This window comes from Nestor notabilis, unplaced genomic scaffold (genome assembly GCF_000696875.1).
Source record: "Nestor notabilis isolate BGI_N333 unplaced genomic scaffold, ASM69687v1 scaffold9074, whole genome shotgun sequence".
Classification (NCBI taxonomy): domain Eukaryota; kingdom Metazoa; phylum Chordata; class Aves; order Psittaciformes; family Psittacidae; genus Nestor; species Nestor notabilis.
This window is the reverse complement of record NW_009924213.1, coordinates 1-16712: the sequence shown is the minus strand read 5'-3', so window position 1 is coordinate 16712 and position 16712 is coordinate 1. Positions and strand designations below refer to the sequence as shown.

Sequence of the window (16712 nt, the reverse complement as noted above, 5' to 3'; positions counted from 1 at the left end):
GGTGCGGTGCGGTCTCGGCCGCCGGTGTCTTCTCCCGCTGTAACGGTTGTTACACGTTCTCTTTGAAGCCGACATGTCTCGAGAGAGCGGGCGCGAAGCGCAGCCGCCGCAGGACGCCCCGCAGTCCCAGAGCGGTACCAGCTCCTCCTCCGGCGGGTCCCAAGGCACCAGCCAGTCTTCCTCCAGCTCGGGGACGCTCAGTTCTTTGGACACTGTTCCTACCCAGGAGCTTCCATCTATCCCTGAGGACCAGGAATCTGAAGAGCTTGTTCCTCAGCCGTGGGGTCGGCTCTTTGCACTCGGGAAAGGTTTCAGCAACTGGGGTATGTTGGTTCTGTGACAAGCCCCTGGGCTCATTTGTGGCACCTCAGAGAAGCTTTGGGCGGTTTGGTACAGAGCAGAGGCTTCATTTGCAAATGAGGTACAAGCAAAGTTAAGTACGAGCTTACAACTTCTGCAGCGATGCCGTATTCCATACTACATCCCAGTCTATTCTGAGTACCAGATACACAGCTTCCATGGACTTAGAGGTGTTTTGGGCGTTCATGTTCTTTGTTACTTGCTTCATTTTTCTGTTTCATAATTTGTTGACGTGAGTCTGTATTGCTGAAGGTGAACTGGAAACTGCTCTGACTAAAGAGGGTAAAATCAGTATTGTGCAACATATTGATACTACAAGGTGCTTTGTCTGAATTAAGACAAAGACACTTGATCGTATGAGAAGGCTCTTGCCTTTGTTACCCTGCTCATTATATTGTGGCATCATTATGTAGTGCCACAGTTCATAACTTCCTGCAATTTTGTTTTCTCTCTGCTTTACTTCCCCCTCCTCTATAGACTGTGTGAATGATGAATACTGGTTCGGAAGAGACAAAAGCTGTGACTATAGTTTTTCTAAGCTAGGACTGTCTGAAACTGGCTTCTACCAGAACTATAGCAAGAAGCACTTCCGAATTTTCAGGGTAGGTGCTAAAAAGGTCAGCTGTCTCTCTCTATCCTGGCATAATTGAACAGATTGGCTTTGGTGGGGGCAGATCGTAAAGAAATCAAAGTTTAAGTGCATTCAGTGTTGACTCTTTTAACAAGACCTTTGGCAATGCTTCGTTATGAAATAACCTCAGTAGCCTGATTTCCTGAGCCAACAATAGTAATTTTCTACAATCTTTCATGTCTTCACAGTAAAAATCATTGTTCCCCAGTTATCTTTCCTTTTTTTTTTTCTCTTTAAGGAAATGGGTCCAAGAAGTTCACATGTTGCCTACATTGAAGACCACAGTGCAAATGGAACCTTTGTTAACAGAGAGCTCATTGGAAAAGGGAACAGGCTTCCACTGACTCACAACTCTGAAATTGCACTGTCTGTACAGACTAATAAGGGTAAAATGTCCTATAACACAAGTAGGTTCTTCTTGTGCTGATACATGGTCATTTCTGCAGTGCTTTGAATATGTTTCTTGCCAGCTGAGCTGCTTCATGAGTGCTGTTAAAATACAGGTATCAATTGCTGGTTTAGCACTCACGTAAAAATTACCCATATCCACATCCACGACCGAAGAAAACTTAAAAGAAGCTGCATCAGGGACCACTGCACCAGAGTATAAACTTTTCTGGTTGTTTTCCTATCTTTGAAACACTTCTGTGCATCAGTAGCTCTGTATGTCGTGGAGGGAACAGGGAATGGACTGTTCAAGGGCAGCTGAAAACACTCCACGTACTTAACAGATGCTGCATAATAATTAAAAAACCCTCATAAAAAATGAGCAGGATTGAGGTTTTGTTTCTTTGTCTTTGCTTTTGCACCAAGATGCCACCTTCCTGATTGTCACTTCTCTTTACTACCTGCTGTGACATCAAAATTCTTGCCTATTTTGTCCTTAAATGTAGTGTTTCTTGATTAAGCACTGTTGTGAAGGTGATACCAAAGATGTCAGTGTTCAGTGCTGAGACCACGTGGCTAACTCACAGCTGGTGTCATCCAGAGCAGCAGTTAACTTTTAAAATATATGTATGTTTTTGTTCTAGCAGGCAGCACTTTCTTAGTTACGTTGTTGACTATAAAAGCTCAGGAAACATAGTTGCTTGTTATATAAAATTTTAAAGTTAATAACAGGAACATGATTTCCACTCATCTTCCTAGTGTTTGTATTTTCTGATCCTATGGTGGATGATCAGTTGGTGTTTCCTCGAGAATTCAGAGAGAAATATATCATGTCCAAGACTTTGGGAAGGTAAGTTTCCGGCTTTCTGCAGTATTCAGCATTCATTTTATTACTGGGTTTAGCACCCTGGGCTGGAATTAACCAGAGTTCATTGAGCTGCTGCCACAAAAAAAATAAAACCAGAATGTGAATGCCTGAATAAACCTGTTCTTCAACAGCTAGAGCAGGATTTTAACTTTATTCCCATAATTGGCTTGGGTTTTGTAACCTCCCATTAACTGTGAAACTGTTTGGGTTTTTATTCTCTAAAAGAGAATAAAGTCTGTAGATTATTAATAAGTTTTACAATTCCATAGATTGATTTAATTATTGGAAGTAAAAGGAAAAGCTTTATGTTAGAATATACACTGGTGAGGCCTTCAGACAGAATGGGGAAGAAGTGTTCTTGGGAAGGAGAGGAAAGGCTGTTGAGTGGAGGCTGTTCTTTTACCTTTTGGAAAAAGATGGTAAAGAATTTGGAGAACGGTTAAGTGGAAAGAAATCTGAGTGCAAAATACAAGGATTTCTTTCTGTAATGTAATTGCTACTTAGTGTAAGTATTGTCATGCCTATTCAGATTTGTGCAGTCTGGTGTTGAGAGAACTATTCATGAGGTTCTCTTCTCTTAAATGCATTTGTGTGATGGGAATGCTGGCAGAGCCTGTCCTTGATGCTCACTGGTACCCTTTGTACAAACAGAGTAGTCACTCTACAGGTCTACTCCTGCATTTTGAATGGGTGGCCCTTGACATCACTTGCTATTTAAACAGACTTCCCAAGTATTGAATGCTTTCTGAGAAAGTTTTGACAACATGCCATGTTCAGAAAGTTAGAAAGCAGCAGCTTTCATTCTGTTTGTCTGTACTGGTTATGCAAATTCCTGTGAACTACTTGCAAGCACTAACCTAGCTGTGCTTTTATGTTAGTGGTGCCTGTGGAGAAGTCAAACTGGCGTTTGAGAAGAGCACTTGTAACAAAGTCGCGGTGAAGATCATCAATAAACGGAAGTTTCTGGCGAGTGGGATTGAGGCAGTAAGTGGTTTTCTTTGGTTTTCTGTCTGTTGGCTGTCTTGCAGTGCTCCTGGAATGTCTGGCAACCTCGCTGCCTCCCCAGCTCTCTTAAACTAAAGACCAGTTTCTTTCTGGATGTATCAATTTCTTTGATGATGAGAAAATGGCCTTCAGAGCACAGATAAAATATACAGAATCTGTTCAAACTGACAAGTAGGAAACTACTACTTGCATTGGAAAATATGTTTGTGAAGACAAAAATTCTGAGGTTGAAAGGGAGCCGGCTGAGGAAGAGATGCCAGGAGGCTTCAGTGCAGTGGAGTTAGTCGTAAGTGGCAGGTTTGAGAGTTTGTCTTGAGATTAGTCTTCCATCCTATTACATTTACAGATCATGGCACAGAAAGTGGGAAAACACAAATTCACCTCTTTGGCACTGACCCGAAGTCTCTGTTGACAGACAGGAAGATTGCAGTACTGTGTAGAACTGATACTTTTGTATGCTGGAGAAATACAAGTTGGGTAATGTTTAACAGTGCAAGGTTGTGTACTTGAAGATCACTGACAGCTTCTGCTACAGCCTACACTTTCCCTAGTTCAGAGAAGGAGGTACAGTTATTTGCAGATGAATATGTGGCATCAACGTGATTGAAAATTGCAAAATGCAACTTTGGAACATTTCTAATAAAGCTTAAGAAATGCTGTTAGGAATTATGATTATTGAGAAATGCTGTTGTGCAAAACAGGACTGCATGGGAATGTTGTATGTGGATTTGATTGTGTGTGGTCAAAGACGATTTGGAGTGGAAGAGAAAAAAAACTGCTGGGCTGATTTAATGAGTTGAGCCTAAGCCACAGCTAAAAGAATCTGTTTATGTCACCTTGCTGTGAAGGCTCAAAGAAAGTAGCATTTAATTTCAGGGTTAGCCCATGAGGAAAGCATCTTGGAGGGAGGAAAGGTGTTTAGAGAACAATACTGGTACATGCTCACCAAGATTTTTTTGGTGTATTTGGAAATAAGGTGAAGATTTCTAACCTGCAGTGACACAGTATGTCTGGAGCAATATCTTGCTACGGACAGTAAAAGCAGACTGTTAGTTTTATTCACTGAAGGCACCTGATGGGTTTATGGAAAAAGGCTGTATGTTATGGTCACTTAAAGAAGCAAGGGACATGAAACAATGGCTTTTCTTTTTTTTCTCTTATTTCTGATGTGTCTTATTCCAGAACAGCACTGTCTTACCTGTATGATATTTGATTTTTTTAATAGAATCCAGCTTTTAATATCAGTACAGAAATTGAAATTTTGAAGAAAATAGATCATGTGAGTGATACTGTACATTTTTACTCCTTTTTGCTGCCTACTCTGCTTCTGTAGTTTGCTGACTTCAGTGTAGTAAATAAAGATCCATTTTATCTGTCTAGAAAATATGTTAAAGGATGCGTATAATTTTTTTTGTAAATAAGTCTATTGAACACTTTAGCTGCAGATTTGAGGATATGCAGATTTGAGGGTTTTAAACCTTGAATAACTAAAATGTAAATTTGGGAAGAAATTTCACAGTTTCAGCCTGAACCACTGTTGCAGAAATCTGTCCTTGATACCTGTTTTTGGAAATACTGCCAGACGACTACATAGAAAGATTAGATTCCACTGGGAGCTTTCTGAACTTGTATCCCCTCTTTCTTCTGCATCCTCCCCTGCCCTACAAAAGGCATTTGGTTTACTTTCCTTAGGTAGAAAGTTTCCATACCTTAATTGATTTTCCCTTGCTTCCAATGTGCTATTGCATATAAAGAAAATACTGAGGATATGATGACTCACAGCTGGAAAAAATGCTATTTGTTGAGCTGTAGTCACTGCAGGAGCTGGATGTCTGTGTGTGTGGAGGTATGGGGGGAAGACAACAGACTTGAATACTAAGAGTTTGCCAAAGCCTGGGGTACAGCTCAGTTGTATTAAGTGTTAGTTTAACTGGCATGGTTGAAATCAGACTGAAATAGGAGCTTTAGGATGATAAACTCTTGATAATGTTACTTTTTACAAATGATTCTACTTTTTTGTGTGTGTCCATTTGTGTTCCCTTTTTTATTAGCCTTGCTTAATCAAGATCAAAAACTTCTTTGAAGCAGAGGATTACTACATTGTGTTGGAACTGTAAGTAACTTGTTTGAAAATAAATGCAGAAAACACAGTATTTTTCATAGCCATGTTCTCCAAAACCTCTGTAAAATCAGAAACTTGGGTGACTGGGGAGTGATCCTGCTCTGCTGGGCAGGCACTTAGTGCTTGGGTAGTTGCCCAGTTTGCTGCTGTTGTGGATTGCTGCTACTTCTTTTGATTTTGAGCTTGTAAGAAGAGGCTGATCAGAACCCTTGTCACAATTCCCAGTGAAGACTTGGGAGATCAGGCCTAATGCAGTAGTGCATATGCTGTGTTTAGGATGTTGCTTACTCATTTTCAGAAGCACATTCTTCCTCTGTAGCTAAAGTAGCCAAATGTTTTGATCTCGGTCTTGTCCAATTAGGTTAATTTTTTGGAAGTAATATATTGACTTGTTACCTGCCTTTACTTTAGGATGGAAGGAGGAGAATTGTATGACAGAGTGTCAAGGCCAGTCAAGATGAAAGAAGCTACCTGCAAGTTGTATTTTTATCAGATGCTGCTGGCTGTAAAGGTACATAATCATAAACTCTACTAAGAGAAATATGGTTATGCATATGATTCAGATGAATTTTTCTGTCATTTGTCAGTTCTGAAACCTGTGCAAGCAATCAGCACAGCGCTCTTGACAAGTTGGTTTAAGAAGATTCTTTACCTCAGTGCAGTCAAAGAACATTCAAACACTCTTACTTGTTAGTAACAGGACTAAAGTAATAATCCAGGCTGTGCTCATTGATGGCAGGATTATCATGTGTGACTTCTAGTAGTGTCTGGGCAAAGAGCCATCAGTATAGTGGCCTTCAGAAAACGTAGTGATCAGATGCTTTACTGTGCGCTCCTGAGTAAATGTTTCAGTTCAGCAGACAACAGATTTAGACTACTTCAGTAGATCTCAAATACTCAATATTGAGCCCTTAGGTAAGTTGATGAAATGGTAAGCATATTTCATTAGTAACTTCTGCAAGATTGTTTTCTACATCAGACTTAACTGGACCTGAATATGCTTTCAGATCAATTCTTTTTCATTTTGACTTAATTTTAATATCTTGCAACGGCAGAGAGAGAGCAGTGAACATCTGGAAAGCTTGCACTTGAAAAACGTCAATAGTCTGTTTTTCTTTGGTCTGCATGTATCTAGTATCTTCATGACAATGGAATTATACACCGAGATCTAAAGCCAGAGAATGTGCTGCTTTCATCCTCTGAAGAGACATGTCTGATAAAGGTAAGGAAACTTACATTCTTGTTCATTTAGAAATTTGGGAGTGTTCCTTCCCAGTCTTCTGAATATTTAGCTAAACATAACAAAAAAATATTGTGGAATTAGTCATACAAACTGTGAAACATTGAGGGGTTTTTCATAATTTTAATTTTACTTCTGTGGTTATTTCAATGCCTACACTTATCTGAACAAATGAGAAATGTGCTTTTATAGCACTAAATTGAGCACATAACTTCAAATGGAGTTTGGGGGGGGGTAGGGTTGGGGTTTTTTCATGCTAAACTGCTTACTGTTTCAAGTAATCCCTTCTAATAATCTACAGCTCCTTTATTATTCTTGTCCATTTACATCCAAATCTGAGAGTACTTTTTTGCTAGTGTAAAGTGTGATCCTCTGTTATACTTCTCCCTACTCCCCCTTTCCCATTCTCTGTTTTGTTTACTGAATGTTTAATAAAGTTTGGGGTAAATTTTGTTCATAGTCATGTACTGGAACTGACTTGGAAGGAAGAAACTCAATGTTACCTCCTGATGTATGTTGACAGTATGATATGCTGTAGTACAATCAGTCCTAATATGTAATGTGGTGTTACCATTTTTAAATACAAGATTACAGATTTTGGACAATCCAAGATTCTTGGAGAAACTTCTCTTATGAAAACTTTATGTGGTACTCCCACGTATCTTGCTCCTGAGGTTCTAAATTCACTTGGGACTGCTGGATACAGCCGAGCTGTGGACTGCTGGAGTTTAGGAGTTATTCTTTTTGTATGGTAAGATATTGTGTAGATGCTACTTTCATTGGGCAGTCATTGACATGGCTCAAGACTTGGCAACTTCAGTACTTCTATTAGGAAGTGAAAGCGTGTTTAAAACTATATACATGTGAAAACCTGCTATGTTAGCAGATGCTTTTAAATGTGTAATTTTAGTGTTTCACTTGCTATGACAAAATCTGTGTTATTTAGCATCTTTTCTTTTCTATAGCTTGTGTGGCTATCCACCGTTCAATGAGCAGAATACTCAACTGTCCCTGAGAGATCAAATCACTCGTGGAGAATACACGTTCATTTCAAAAGAATGGAAGCATGTGTCACAGCTGGGTATGACTCCCTCGCTGGGGGTAGCAGAGTATCTAGCTCTTTTCTTGTAGTTTTTGTTTTCCTTTAACTTCCTTTCAGCTCTATGGTACGTTGCTTCTTGATATGTTTAGTTTTTAAAGTAGTCTCTTAAAAATGTTTTGTTCTTTTTTAAGTTGAAGCATTGGAAAGAGCAGGTACATTTTCATTGAAGAGATTTCTTAGTAGTATTTCACTTTATTAACTATAGAAATATTGAGTTTGTGGGCACTTAGGTCTATTTTTCCTCTTTTTGCTTTTTCTTTTGACTCTTATCAGGCTCGTCTGAAAACTTTGCCTTGCTCAAAGATTCTTCAAGTGTGGAATTAAAAATGACAGGAATTCAAGGAATATGAGTTAGAAGTATTAAGAGTAATTTAGTGGTGCTAGTCTTCAGTGGTGCTTAAAGTATCAGCCATGTTTGTGGAATCAGCTATTAAGTTTGGGCCACTCTAAGCTCAATAGTCTGCAGAACTATTTGTGGTTTTGTATAGCAACCTGAAACGGGAGTTACTGTCTGCATGCTGTTCTTGAGCACATTTTATATGCACAAAATAATTGTAGTATTTGCCTTGGATACTCCTTTGTATGTGCAGAGGAATTTCTAATAAATGATGTGATGATTTTTTTTCTAATAAGCTTACCAAATACAACTTCTTCCTGAATGACTTCAAGCTTATTCAATAATAAGTCAGACATACATGAGAATGGGAATTATGTTATGGTCATACATAGTCCTAATGGTATGTACAACAGAATAATCAGATACAAGGAAAAGTAAGTCTTGCCAAAAGTCCTTTATGGAAGATTTGGAGTCATAAAATACGACATAAATGCTGTATTTTTCACAGTGCCTGTTAAGCAGTTTCCTAAGAAAACAATGATTATGTGATGATGTTGAGCACACATGTATGTCTTGTCTCTTCCATCTTCCCAGACAGATCATCTCCTTTCCAAGACACCGTAAACCAGGAAACTAAACTAAGCTATCTTTGCCTGTCCACAGTAATACTGAAGCTTTTAGGAAAGTGCTGAACTTCCTTTGCATGCTCAGAGCATAGATGGTAGACATGCTCAGTATATCTATATCTGCTGGTAATTTTGGTGTACTGAAAAGCGTTGAATCACGTGCATGTGGAGGAAGAATGGTTGCAGACTGCAGCCCTCCCTGTGCATAGAAAAAATAAGGGATCTGCCCAGCCAGTATTTTTGGGCATTGTTCTGAAATGTTAGAAGACACTTTTTTGCACGTAGCTTTGATGTATGCCTATTACAGAACTTATTTTCAGGTAATGAATTTATTGATCATATGTCAACTACCTCTTTTTATTACCTTAGCTCTGGATCTTGTGAAGAAGCTGTTAGTAGTGGATCCAAGCAAGCGTCTTACAACTGAGGAAGCCTTAGAGCATCCTTGGCTTCAGGTAGGAACTGAGTCTTAACTGAAGTACTGCAAAACTGGGTTGTTCTGGAGATAACTTCTTCACGTAAATGCAAAGGCAGTTCAGTAGCCTGAATGCTACAAGGTTTTGCTGATAGAGTGTAATTTGCTTCTGCAAGGAAGCAGAGGAACACTGACTACTGTGGCCACCAGTGATGTGTTGCCTGATCCTGCTTCTCTGGAGGATACCATAAAAGGGATACAGTGGTGGGCCATAAGAGCTTCAGTTCTTTAGCTCCATAGGAATAACAACCGTTACCGTCAGTCAGAGCTGAAGTCCATAGGTTGTCTCTGACAGTAGCCAGCGGAAAAGCAATTGTCATTTGGTGCTTCTCATAAGCATGCACTGCTGCCGGCCAGCTGGCTGAACAGTTCTGCTGCTGTTGTAAGACCAGAGAGATCCTGCTGCCTACTTATGGAGAGAGAAGAGAGAAAGAAAAGGCTGTATAATTAGGAATTATTTGTATGTTTTACTGGCGTCATGACGTAGGAAGAAAAGCCATCAGACCCCAGCCTGTAGGATGACATTAGCCCAGATACCGTAGCCACCATCTTCCTGGTGGACAGCTCTAAATCCTTCAATTCCATGGTCCTTTTCAACTGTCGTTGCTATTTGTAGTCTTGTAGCCTTGCCTGATGGTGTTCGGTGCCTTTTCCCACCCTAAACATCTTTGCTTGATTTCCCTTTTGACTTCTCCTTTGCCCTCCACCTTGCCATGAGGTTTCCATATGTAGGTTTTACCTTGCCACATCACAAACCCTTCTGCCAAAGAGAAAAAGGAATCAGTAACTTCTTCCTCTCTTCTCGAAAGTGGTCACACTATCCTCGGGTTTATGTCTGTTGCCTTTTCTCTTTATTAGCTGGATGATCCATTGTCTTTGTGGCTTAACTAACAGCATTGCTGCTCATGTGACCTCATATGCCCCCTCTGCACAGGCTGTGGGCATTTCTCAGCCCTGACCAGTTTGATTACTTCCTGATGCAGCTTGACACATGTGAGAATGTGTCTTATTGCTAAGTGTGTCAGGACCCTTGGCAGCAGCCGTATGAACCTGTATAGGAGAGCTTCTTGTTCTCTTGGTCTTGTGATCTTTATTACATTGTCATATAATAAAGGTGGCTAAAAGCAGTTTGGGTCCTTGACAAGTGAGGTAATTTTCTCAGGCAATATCTGCAGTATCCCATGGCTAATGCATCTTCAGTAACCTGCATTCAGGTAAGGGAGAAGGAGTCAGATTCTATAACTTGTCTGCCTGTCTAGCTGGAAGAAGGCATTTCTCATTTTGTGTGGTCACTATTCTGTGGTTATCCAACTGATGTTTGACTCTGGATCATGTTCTATAGGCATTGTAGAGTACTGAACAGTTCTGTCAAGCTAAACTAGGTCCTATTCCAGTCTATCGTCTTTAGCTGAGTAGCGTGTCCGGGCTCCTGCAGTCCTGTCATCTCTGGCCTTTCCCTCAAAACAGCTGTTTTTGTGGGAGGAAGACGAAACTGATTTTGATGTTAAAAGAATCAGACTTCAGTGGTTAATGGTTAAACACCAACAGTGAGCTCCTCATGGTCTCTGCTTGGGAATACTTGTAATAGGTAGTTTCCAAATATCTGCCTGGGTCAACACTGTACATTAGTGGTTGAGCACAGGTGATAGGTACAGTTCTTTCTACTTCTGTGCCGTGCCATTCAGCAAGCTGCAAGTCTGTTGCTCTGTTTAGTGCCAGCTTTTCTGTCACTAATTCCCACCAGCCAGTTGGTTTCTCTGAAAGGTGTGGTGCCAGCTCAACAGTAGAGGTTTACAGGCCTTTCTATTTTTGTTGAAGGAAACTGTTATTAAGCTGCTCTTCGCCACACTCTAGCCCTGTTTCAACAGCGTTTGTATGCCTCCATGATCTGCTCTAGATTGAATGGAAAATCCTGGATCTCTGGATTTTTTAATAGAAAATAAAGCCCAGTCTGCATCTGTAGCTAGTCTGTCCTTTCAAATGTTTAGACCCTGCAGAGAGGCCTGCAGAAGAGGCATGAGGATTCTGCTGAATACCTTCTTTCAATACAACCAGCAGCTTCTGCATCCTTTCTGAGGCAACTCAGAACTCTTTAACATCTGGGGATCGAGATGTGTTTTTTAGAGACCACATCTGATTGTGGTGCTGATAGGATGGACCACCTCCTCCTTCCTTATCTTGTTTGTGCGGGCAGGCAGTGCAGAATCCTGCGGAGTTTGTTTCTGGCAAGTGTCCAGGACTACTGTGTTCTTACCATGATGAGTATGAGTAAATCTTCCTGGTTGGGGAACAAGCTGAGTGGGAGGCAGTCATTTCCCTGCCTCCTGTTGCAGTCCAGTTGGGTTCGTGAGAGGTTGTCTTTAGGTGGTCTTTTAATAACTTTGGCACTCCAGAGGTGACCAGTGGCCTGTGAGCTTTCCTGGATATTTTTGGTTGAGGAGGCTGAAGAAAGTCACCCAGCCTACCTCTGAGCCACACAACAGGTTCTATTTGCTCATGCTAAGCATAATGCTATTCATACTCCCCTGCTGGGAACAGTGTCTGGTTTCAGATGCTTAGGTAAAGAGCATAAGAAACAGGGTGGAAGCAAGGGAGTATCACTCACTTCTCAACAACTGGCAGCCTCCTGTGACAGAAAATGCATTTGGAAGACTGTTTTTAAGTCTCTGATTTGTCCTAATTGTACTGCTGGGCATCAGATTTCCTGGCTTTTACTGCTGTATTTTTGTGTGTAACTTCTACAGTGAGTTAACTGGGTATAGATTCTTACATTTAGATTATAATTCTGAGCAGGAAATGTTATTGATAAACTGCAACGCTGAATTTTAAGAGTTGATGGCATGCTTAATGGGAAAGGGGAAATATATGACAGTGATTTAGACAAGCTAAGAATTTGAGATATTTCAGTATGTCGACTCAAGTTGTTAGCATCTTGATTCTATATTCCCTTTAGGGACACCTCCTACTATTATGTTTAATTTCGAAGACAGGTCAAAAAGTTTCAGGAAACATCATACCTGAAAATCCAAATGTCATCTAGCATTAGATGCCATTCTTTAAACTGTTTCCCTTCATGGGCTGTTACTAAGTTGTTTATACGTGATGTTCACTGCCTGCTTGGAAGGCCAATATCCCATATGTTCAGTTCTAGATATCACACACGTTGAATACTACAACCCAAAGAGCAACTTGAGTCCTGTTACTGTCAGTAGTGAGAAGGAGTTACTGGCTCCCCACTCCCTCTTGTGTTGTCTGTAAGTATTGTCTCTAAAAGTTAGTACGGAAAAACCGTAACAGAGCATGAGGTGCCATGCTAATGCCTGCTAGTCCTCTCTAATGAATCTGGGTCCACTAGAGAATTTTTCAGATACTAAAATCAAGCATATGCTCCAAACAGAACAATTTCTACAGCTTTATTTAAACCAGTAGTGCTTTTAAATTAGTGTTTTAAATACCTGTGCTGCTTACTCCATTCTTTGCTTAAATCTAAACCTTTAAAACTTAGTGAGCTGCTTAAACCCAAGTACAGTGGAGATGTCTTACCTGTATTTACCAGGTCCTAATAAAACATTTTTCAAAGGCATATAAACAATTAATTCCTGTTTCTTCCTCTGAAAAATTCACTGGGATTAGAATGGGACAGGATCAGTTTTGTTGCATGCTGAAGAAAAACTCAGGTGTTTGTTACATAAATGGAAAAATGTTTATCTTATCTTGCCCATCAACTCAAATGTACCCACAGTCAAAACAGGCGACACTGAAAAAGAAAGTCAAGTCCTAATTCTATATAAAATAAACTGGATGTTCACATCAAAGCCTTTTTGTAGCATTTCAGAACATAGTTAAACCAAAAAAAGGAGATACTGCAATACTTTGTGGCTTTGAAAAAGAACCCCCTCCTCTGCCTTCACCCCCAAAAACCAGTTGAAACATTTGAAATCCTTCAGAGCTCAATGATCCTTGTTTCTAATTGCCTCAGCAGTGAATTCCTATTCATTCACTTTGAGTTTCCCAATCTGTGCTGGGATAATAGAACCAAATTACAGAACCTGTTAGCTTCAGTCTGTTGTTTAGAATAAATGTCTGGGTTTTGGTTCTAGATCAGTTGTTCAGTTGGTGAATATACAGCCGCAGCTCAGCCAAAGGAAATGATCTCTGAGATCACGATGAGCAGCACACTTCATTTAGTCCTGGGAGAGGTTTAAAGACCCGATTTCACATTTGGAAGTCTGATTTAGGGTTTACAGGTAATCCATAGCAACCCATTCTCATAAAATTCCTGCAGGAGAAATTGCTGAAATGGGAGAATGAGAGTTCTTTTTAAAACAGGGAGTATACTATGTCAACTAACTGACTTGTGGGACTGATGTCCGGCTCCCTGAGGTTGCCCAGCATATACCAAGAGCACCCCAGTCTCTGGCAACTGAACCAGAATGAGATTACATGCTAGCTTTTGCTCTTGAAACATGCCTGACTTTCTGCTATGCTAGCTTCTCTTAACAAAGGATCTCTGCTGCCCTTACCCCTGTGGTGTCCTTCATTCCTGTTAATGCTCCTCTAGCCAGGCCTGGTTATGCACAGTTGAGACTTGAAAGCTCACTTCTTTCGCAGTGCATCTCTCCCAGACACTTTCCCTCCACTGATGGCAGCTTCTGGCTTACCACTTTGGGTACACAGGGAATGAACTGTAGTATCCAGTGAACTTTAGTAAAGATATGAATGCTCTATGAGTAATACAATATTTGTTGATAATCGTTTGGGTTTTCAAAAGGGAAACTTCAGTGAAATGCTTTCCAAATGTTTCCATTTACAGCCTTTAATATGTTCTATGGACTTACTTACATTAAGGATAATTTTAAGATACCTTTTGTTTGAAAGTTTGCTGTGTGGGTGGGGTTTTTTGTTTTTATTTTAGGGTATGGGTGTTCTAGCTGGTTCTTCTCTACCTACTGTGTACAACAAGTTTGCTTTGCAAATGAAAACTACCCAAATTTGGGATACTGATGAAGCTGAGCTAGGGGAAATGAAAATATGCTATTAGAAAGGGAAGTCACTATGAGAACAAAATGTAAGGCAGTAAGGAAAATAGGTTTTTTTAAGAGTGATTAACTCTGGTGAGAGCAGGCCCCAAGCCCTTATGAGGCCTCTTCTTCTAATGCTGCCTAATGAATTACCTGCACAACCTCCTAGCCCGTACGTTCTGTTCTTTCAGTGCTGTTTGTTACACTTTGTTGAATGATGGTGCAAGTTCAGATTTAGCTTGATTAGTATTAGCTAAGTAGTTATTAAGGGAAAACTGTGTATTTGTAGAATGAAATAGAACTATTTTTTCTTACCAGCACTGCACATAAACCACCTGCTCAAAATTCTACTGTGGGGCATATCAGAATCATAGAATCACAGAATGGTTTGGATTGGAAGGGACTTTTAAAGATCATCTGGTCCAACCCCCCTGCCACAGGCTTAAACGTTCCATATTCTACTTAAGAGTTACTGCTTTTTTTTTTTTTCACAGGATGAAGATATGAAGAGTACGTTTCAACAGCTACTTTCTCAGACATGTGCCAGTATGAACCCACAGCAGGCGTCAGAGATGGTACGTGTAACAGAGGATTTGAAGATTAATACTTGCTGCATAGAGAAACTAGATTTCAAAGTATCCATAATAAGGAAATAAATTAATTTTGAGAACTTAGAGAAATGTGCATTTTGGCTGTATGTAGCAGTCTGCTGATTACCTTTCTGCATACAAGCAATGGACTTCTGTGCTTTAGCAAGACACTTTGCTTAAATGTGTAGAAACAGTCTCCAAGGCTTTAAAGATTATTCATACATTGAAAATTAAATTGTTGAAATGTATGTTTTGATGGATTCGAGTCATGAATGTTTGGTATTCAAGGAAAAATTCTAATGTTAGTGAAAATGAGACTGGTTTTGTGACCTTCATTACTGGGTGCTGATTAGGAGAATTTTAAACTAGGGACAAGTAAAGCTGGGGGGCAGTGTCTTATATGACAAGGATCAAATACAATTGATAGATGTTGGTAGAGAAACGGTTGTTAGTAATGTTGCTGTTTGGTCACAGAGAGTTTATCCAACATCTCTAATTCTGTAGCACACAAAGCAGTCAGGCTCTGTCTTACCTTCCTGCACGTAGCCATCCTGCTGCATCTTTCTTTTAGCCAATCACCACAAGAAAGCGTCTCCATGAAAATGAGGAAGAATCTGGCTCTTCGAAGCGTACTGTTCCTTCGACGTCATTGCAGAAAATGAGGTGAAAAAAGAGAAAGTGACTTTTGTTACTTACAGCTTTTTTATGGAAAGCAGATTTTTTTATTTAAGAAAAATCTTAATAATGGAATAAATGTTGAAGATGCAATTGCTAAATAAAAATAACTTTGTAAGACTGAAGTGACTGCTGTGTATGCATGCATCTTTTGATGAAAGGCACATATTGTAAATTGATTATGAAAGACTAAAGCCTAAAATAACCCACATCAAGTAGGAATTAAGACATTCATGAGTTGGGTTTTCTCATACGTGCCTGTTGCAGAGATCTTTTGTGCTTTGAGACATTTGATGTTTAACATCCATGTTAATGATAAAACGGCAATTCTTGTACATGAACCAGATGGAGAAACATCCATGGGCATCTGGATGAAAAAAATACCACACTCGTATGTGGTTTTGGTTCATATCCACTCTGGATACCCAGGGGTGAAAAAACATCTGTCCTCCAACAACGTTCCCTTCTTGGTGTACCCGCATTATTGACTGGAACATCCTCCAAGAGTTCTGCTACTCACTGTAGCTCACCTCAAGTAAAAGGGATATGCAGGTGCCATCTGCTTGTAGCAGCATCACAAAGGACTCCGTGCGTTCAGGCCAGGTTTGTGAGCTGGTGTATGGCAAGAGCCAGGACCTTGGGCTTTGGTTACCAGTTTAAAAAGAGCTGCATCAATGCAGATGAGAAGGTAATTCACAAGCTGCTGCTTACCCTGCAAATTAACCGTAATTGGTCTTTAGATAGAAAACTGTAATTTATTCCTCTTTTTACATCCCGCTGTTGGTGCTGGGTTTGGTCTTTTTTGTTTGTTTTGCTTGTTTTGTTTTGTTTAACTCCTCTGCTTGCGGCCTTTCCCCGGGTCCTAAGACCTGCTTTCTAGTGAAACCTTAGCTTTGATCTCACTCATTGGAAGTCAAACCTTTGAGCCCATGCTGCATGTTCATCATTTTAAGTCAGAAAGCTTTCTTAAGTTTTGTTTTTCCACAAAAGAGTAAGTTTGGGAGGTGTTACTAAATTCTGCTGAGGTAAAGTCGCATCCAGTTTTCACGTAGACAAGAAATTATTGTTTCTTTATTGTCTATTATTCACAGCATGAGTGTTTTCAGCATAACTTGCTTGGTTTCAGCGGGCATGAGTCTACAGCGTTTGGATGCCGGCTGTACGGGCACAGTGGGACGACAAAGGATGAGCCCCGCGGTGCCGGTAAGAGCCAAGCCACGCGTGTCCGGGCTCGGGGCGGGTGTGGAGCCCCGCTTACCCTCGAGCAGCTGTT

The 16712-nt window shown here is 40.3% G+C and overlaps 1 protein-coding gene across 1 annotated transcript; it reads left to right on the top strand.

Moving 5' to 3' along the window:
- Positions 1 to 63: 63 nt before the first annotated feature.
- On the top strand, positions 64 to 15566 carry CHEK2 (checkpoint kinase 2). The gene is made up of 14 exons (XM_010012507.1): positions 64 to 323; positions 838 to 962; positions 1230 to 1377; positions 2138 to 2228; positions 3125 to 3230; positions 4477 to 4530; positions 5303 to 5364; positions 5785 to 5884; positions 6509 to 6595; positions 7201 to 7364; positions 7579 to 7694; positions 9048 to 9133; positions 14669 to 14749; positions 15336 to 15566. Exons 1-14 carry the CDS (start codon positions 74 to 76, stop codon positions 15429 to 15431), a joined length of 1566 nt encoding a protein of 521 aa, XP_010010809.1. The 5' UTR covers positions 64 to 73; the 3' UTR covers positions 15432 to 15566.
- The last annotated feature ends 1146 nt before the right edge of the window (positions 15567 to 16712 follow it).